The following is a 6,858-nucleotide window of genomic DNA, read 5'->3' on the forward strand; positions in this document are numbered from 1 at the left end:
GATGTTGTAAGTCCTGGCGCAAAAAAATAGTACTTAACATTGTGTAGCGTCTTATCCTAGCTAGCTTTGTTGTATATGGGGGGGGGGGGAATGGGTTAACCTAGAGAATCTTTGTGGTTGGCACTTGTCTGCTAAATGGGCTAAATGTAAAATGTCATTTTGACTTGATCCATGATATAAGTGCGATCATGGCTCGCTTGCAGATTGCAAGACGCAAGTTTACATAACAGATTTATGCAGAGCTAATCCCATTTTGTTCTGGTATAATGTCACCCTAAAGTGTTTACAGACGCGTCCTTAAAGATAGCCCTGTATTTAGCGAGCTCTAAACACCGTCTCAAGCTTGTTCTTGGCACCTCAAGGGCTAGCTGGCTCCCTTCATAATTTCATAATGATGAGCGCAGAGGATTCAATTGCAGTGTGGGGACGGCCGAGGTATGCATGGGGCCTGTTGCAACACGGACGTGGACTTTGAGCAGGCAAATAAACAGGTTATCAGGCACGGCACGGTGACAGGGGGTCTGTGTATGACTTTTTTCTAGCTGAAACAATGTTGTTGCGCTACCGAGGGCCAGCAGAATAGAGATCTTATTAGAAATCCATGGCTCAATGTTTGAATCCTTAAAGAATTGTAAATAAGTCCTCTGGCGCCCTCTTGTGGATGGACTGCAAACACAGGGTGACCGCACAGCCACTAAACTAACGGTTAAAGCGGTGATATCATACCACCAGGTGTGAGTGTGATTAGTCATTACAAGCCGCTTGAAAATCGGCCCTTTCCTGCATTTTAGTGATGTCAGAATTGGGCGTGTCCCCCTAGATGTATGATGGATAGATCAGCGACATTTGCCACAGTCCACTGGGTAGGCTTGTAGACCTATCCAGTGTACATCTCGGTGGACACGCCCACTTGTGATGTCACCAGGGCACAGGTGAAAGGCAGATTTTCAAAGGGCTCGTAACGGCTGATCACACTCACACCTGGTGGCATGGTATCACCCCTATAAGAAAGTGAATAATGGACTGACCCGCTGGTGACGTCGTCGGTGCGCGTCACGTTCTTGGTGAGCACGTCGCCGTCGCTCATGTACCCCGTGACCTCCATGGCGATGCCCTCCAGGTCGATGTCGTCGCCGGCGCGGTCCCCCAGCTCCCCACACAGAGCTCCGCCCCTCCCGGCGAGCTGGCGCCGGAGGTGACCCGGGTACAGGTAGCGCCCCACGGGACCGCCGCCCCCGGCCGCCCGGCCGCCGTAGCCGTTGCCCAAGGAGGGGGCGTCGCCCGCCTGGAGGCGAGGACTGGAGGACTGGCCCAGTCGCCATGACGACAGGGACGGGCGGGAGGAGGTGATGCTGAGGATGCTCCGGCCTCCTCCTCCTCCTCCTCCTCCTCCTCCTCCTCCTCCTCCTCCCCCTCCCCCTCCTCCACCCACGCTGACGCCGCCACCCCCGCTGACCTCGGTGGTGATGCTGCCGTCGAAGGTGGTTTCCAAGGTGCTGTGAGGAAAGAGGAGGAGTTCAGGGAAAATAGAATCCCTTTAACATTATTTTATATTCCCTCTGGAGTTTCTTGTGTCTGTTTAAACCTGCACTGTGTACATCTTCTCATTAGCAATTTATATTGGCTGGAGTTGTAGCTACAGTTATAGCTACGGTTGAAGCTACAGTTATAGCTACGGTTGAAGCTGCAGTTATAGCTACGGTTGAAGCTAAAGTTGAAGCTACAGTTGAAGCTACAGTTATAGCTACGGTTGAAGCTACAGTTATAGCTACAGTTGAAGCTACAGTTATAGCTACAGTTGAAGCTACAGTTGAAGCTGCAGTTATAGCTTCAGTTGAAGCTACGGTTATAGCTACAGTTGAAGCTACATTTATAGCCAGGGCTCTCAAGTGTCACGCATTGAGCGTGACAGTCACTCATTTCGGTCTTTTGTCACGCACTCCCGCCACAAATTGTATTTCTCACTCAGAAAAAAACTAGGCTATATTTAATACGCCGCAGCACGTCACTCTTGCCTGTCTTCAAAACTTGAGAGCTTATATAGTTTATATGAATAATATTACTTAGAGAAATATTCCCTTGATGGATTTACTACTTGGTGGATTGCGGTTTTATGCTTAAGAAACTCTCTAGTTGTGATATTGTTGTGTGGAGTAAATAGCTGCAACAGAATAGTAACCTAGTGCAGGTTTAAGTCCGGTCAAATTCTAAGAAAGCACAGAATAAATCAAGTGGATTTAAAAGAGTGGACGACTGTGAAAAGGTGATGAAAGATGGAGCTGAGATTAACTGAGTGCGTTCCCCCCAAAGTCCTTTCACTCAATCTTAATGCCCCATGAAAGCACTTTGCGGTGAGTCTATAAAACAATAGGAGCTCTCTCTCAAAGTGTCTAAAGTAGGACAAACGATCTGGAATCCAAGCTGAATGTTGGGAGACCACTGGGTCACTGTCAGGGGGATTCACCCACACAGCTCAGGGATTACACACACACACACACACACGCGCTCGCACCACTCACACACATGTGCTCGCGCTTTTGCACACACACACACACACACACACACACACACACACACACACGCTCGCGTTTTTGCACACACACACACACACACACACACACACACACACACACACACACACACGTGCCCACGCTTGCGCACACACACCAACACGCACACACACACACACAAGCTCACACGCAGGCGCACACACACACACACACTCACACACACACAGGGAGGGGGACCAGTTCAAAGCGGATTCCGAAATCAAAGATGACATGAAAGGCATGGCCAGCGATCAAAGTCAAATCTCTCCAAGGCCGACACGGACACAGTCGGCTGATCATCCATTAGGCTTAGGTCATGGTGTCAAACCCCCAGTGCTCCGCCTGATTGGCTGCCATGGCTTCGGAAGCAGTCATGCGACAGGACATTGTCAGTTGATACACTTTGATGATCCGACATCTCTTGGATCCTTGGTTTGTTATAGCCTCCACCAATTAAAAAGGCTTCAGAAATAAACCGAAATGACCGAGCCAAGTATTAGTAGAACCTACCAGGCCGGATGAACTGTGCTTGTTATAGTCGGCCGCCACTAGGGGGCGAGATGGTGCCACCAGACGGTGAGACGGCAGGGCGGCTCTCCGCGGGCGTTTACCTGTGTGTGACCTGAGTCCCTCGTAAACTGGACATGGTGTCCTCCAGGTTCTGCCGCAGGTCGGCTATGTTCTTCACCGTCCGCAGCCGCCGCGTCTCCGGGTCTTCACCTGGACCGGGGCGGACGTTTAGAGAGTGAGTGAGTGAGTGTTTGTGAGAGTGAGTGAGTGAGTGAGTGAGTGTGAGTGTTTGTGAGAGTGAGAGTGAGATTGAGAGTAAGTGTGTGTAAGTGAGTGTGTGTGTGTGTATGAGGGTTTGTGAGAGTGAGTGTGTGTGTGTGTGTGTGTGTGTGTGTGTGTGTGTGTGTGTGTGTGTGTGTGTGTGTGTGTGTGTGTGTGTATGTGTGTGTGTGTGTGCGTGCGTGTGTGCGTGTGTATGTGTGTGTGTGTGTGTGTGTGTGAGAGTGAGTGAGTTTGTGCGTTTGTGTGTGAGTGTGCGAGTAAGCGTGCGTGCGTGTGTGTTTCCACATACTTGAGAGGTCCTCGATGGAGGTCTTGCCAAGGGAGCCGTCGGCGGAGCGGCCCCCCGGCCCCAGCTCCATGCTCATGGGGTCCTCGCCGTCTGTTTGGGATCTGGGTAAACACACGAGGCTCAGGGATCAGATATGAGCGGCCACACACAGTCCCACGCTGCGCTAAGCTATGTTATGACAGAGGTAGCGGCACTATGGTACTAGCATCATCATTATATATATATATATATATATATATATATATATATAGTAAAGACTTTACTTCACAGCAGAGTATTCTTTTCAACTACAGTATTACTACTGCATAACCTTGAACTTGGTTCTATGAATATCCTTACTGTGCCGACAGCGATATATCGTTTTTAGAATAAGTGTTATGTACGGGAAATTCTGTTTTATATCTGTTGGGAGGGTGCGACATTCAAAATGTAGAAATAAAAAAGGAGAAGATCTATGAAGGATAGATCTATGGGGATAACAACTATGGCGGCCAGTTATTGTTATAACATAGAAATCGATTTGCATCTGTAAGTTTAATGTTTTTGAATTGTTCTTTTAGAGATAACAGTCTACTAGTCCTGTGACATTGTTACCCCCTAAGATGTACACCTATGAACACCCCAACCGGACAAGAAAAGGTGGTACGATCCGCCTGCTGATTGAATCTGAAATGTACACAATGGAGGAGGAAGTTCCCAAGTGCTAAAGACAGGGGGTGTGCGGGGGGGGAGGGGGGGCTGGGCTCCTCTAAAGGGGGGAAACGGGGTTCCTGAGAAAGGCCATTCCCAGACCACAGCCAGAGGAAGTGGTTAAGGGGCTAATGAGATGTTATTGGAAAGGACTCCTTCAAAATGAGTTAGACGTGCACCTTCATCACCAGTAGAGCCAGTCACATGGGGTCAAAGACACGGGTCACACCAGCACATGGCAGGCACACATGGACATCCATATTCACATAGAGATGTTGACACATAGACACATAGTACATTCACCACACACACACACACACACACACACATGTCCGACCCCCCAAGTGGAGCATTCCTTGTTAATATTTTACAAATGGCTGGCGTGATGGATGAGTTATTGTTCTGCGGAGGCATCTCAATAAACCAACGTCAGAATACATTGCAGGAACCAAGAGCCGTAAAATGTATTTCAATACAAACTACCTGCAGGGGTCTGTGACGGCAGCGTTCTGACGCTACACTAAACACTAAACACTAAACCCACCAGCTAGGATACAATCAGATGTGATGTGTGTATGTGTGTGTGTGTGTGTGTGTGTGTGTGTGTGCGTGCATGAGAGGGGGTGTGTTTGTGTGTGTGTGTGTGTGTGTGTTTGCATATGCATGTGCGTGTGTGCGTGTGTGCATGAATGTGTGCCTGTGTGTGTGTGTGTGTGTGCGTTTGTGTGTGTACGTGCATGAGTGTGTGCATGAGTGTTTGTGTGCATGTGTGCATAAGTGCATGAATGCGTGCACGCGTGTGTGCGCGTGTGCGTGCATGAGTGTGTACCTGTACATGAAAGGTGCGACGGTGGCCGTGTTGGGGTGGCTGTGGTGCTGCTGGGTCTGAGGTAGCTGCACGCTGACCGTGTTGCAGGCCGTGCTCTGCGTGGCTCCGGCCCCCACCGCGGCGGCGGCGGCGGCGGCGGCGTGGGCGGGCGTGGCCTTGCCGTCGCTGGAGGCCAGGCTGGAGGTAGAACTGGAGTGTCTGCTGTCCCTGTCTCTGTCCAGGGGCCCGCCGCGGTGCATGGCGAGGCCTCCCCCGAGGCGCATGCTCCGGGGCCGCTCCCCGGGCTCCTTGGCTCCCGCCGCGGAGGCCTTGCCCCCGGCGCCCCCCCCCGGGGCCTTGCCTCCTGGCTTTGGTATTCCGCTGTGTGCCGGCGCCGAGCTCTCCTTTTTGGCCACTTTCCCGCCTTTGGGAATGAAGCTGCCGATTTTAGAGGTCCTTTTACTGGAGCCGTCCGTGTCCGCGGAGGCCACGTCCTCCCTAGGCTCCTCCCCCCGGAGCTCCGCCCTGTCGGGGATGGAGTTGCGCTTGGCCGCCTCCTTACTCCTCTCCTTGTCCTTGTCCTTCCCCTTCTCCTTCTCCTTCTCCTGGCCCTTGGTCGAGCCCTTCTTGGCCGTCATGGCCCGGCTGAACGTGCGCTGGGCGATGCCCCTCAGGGCGATCTTGGGGCTGCTGGTTGTCGCGGCGACGGTGGGAGGAGGAGGAGGAGGAGGAGAGGAGGAGGGAGGGGCTCCGTGCGCAGCCCCGTTGCCCGGCCCGTTCCCGTTCAGCCCCGGGCGGGCATTCCCCTCGTCCTCCTCCAGGGGGTCCGTGTTGGAGCCCGCCTCGGCCCTCTCCACCAACCCGGGCGCGGCCTGCCGGACGGGGGCGGAGCCGTCGCCAGCGGCCCCCGCGCCATTGGACGACGAGCTCTTCCCTTTACTGTTGAAGGCCTTGAGCTTCTCCAGCATCGACCGCTGGCCCGCGGCCTTCGGGGGCGCCTCCGAGCCTGCCGACGCCCCCTTGGGCGACGCCTCCTTCTCTGGCTTCCCTCCCTGCATGGCGGAGGCTGGGGGGCCGCCGGACGGAGACGCCGACGAGGAGGACGAGGCGGAGGCGGGGGTCTTGGAGCCCGACGAGGACTTGCTCCTCCAGGGCTTGCCGCCGCCGGCGTTGGGCGTGGGGATGGCCGACGAGGAGCAGGGGGACGAGGAGGAGGAGGAGGAGGAGGCCGGAGGCTGGGGGGCCGAGGTAGAGGACGGGATGCCGGTGGGGGCGCCGGCGGTTACCGAGGGCGACGGGGCGTGCTCAGTCATCGCTGGCTGCTGGGACCCCACGCCCTCCACTGGTTCTGCGAACACAGAGTAATGGGACATGGTAAATGGATACAGCGCTGTTATAACCTGCTGCCACTCAAAGCGCTTTACAACACTGCCTCACATTCGCCCGTTCACGCACACATTCGCACACCGACGGTGGAGTCATCCACGCAGGGCGACAGCCAGCTCGTTGGGGAGCAGTCGGGGTGAGGGCGTCTCGCTCAGGGACACCTCCACACTCGGCTAGGAGGAGCCGGGGGATCGAACCAGCAACCTTCCGGTTACCAGCCGAACCCGCTCTACCTCCTGAGCCATGCGCCGCCCGAAGAGACACGACGTCGAGGTGAAAAGCGTCGCAGAGGAGAGGAGGGGAGGGTGACCGGGATGAGAGGGAAAAAAAAAGGTAGAGAGGTC

The 6,858-nt window shown here is 54.0% G+C and overlaps 1 protein-coding gene across 1 annotated transcript; it reads right to left on the minus strand.

Annotated features, from left to right (window-relative positions):
- Window positions 1–1,028: 1,028 nt before the first annotated feature.
- Window positions 1,029–6,501, minus strand: LOC311374567 (neuron navigator 2-like; the record flags this gene model as incomplete). Its single annotated transcript, XM_084490388.1, has 4 exons — window positions 1,029–1,496; window positions 3,161–3,269; window positions 3,631–3,731; window positions 5,150–6,501. Coding segments are annotated over 4 exons (2,030 nt in total), but the record flags the coding sequence as incomplete, so codon positions are not given.
- Between the last annotated feature and the right edge of the window lie 357 nt (window positions 6,502–6,858).

The sequence above is a fragment of the Micromesistius poutassou genome, assembly GCF_964030765.1.
Source record: "Micromesistius poutassou genome assembly, contig: SCAFFOLD_6584, whole genome shotgun sequence".
Classification (NCBI taxonomy): domain Eukaryota; kingdom Metazoa; phylum Chordata; class Actinopteri; order Gadiformes; family Gadidae; genus Micromesistius; species Micromesistius poutassou.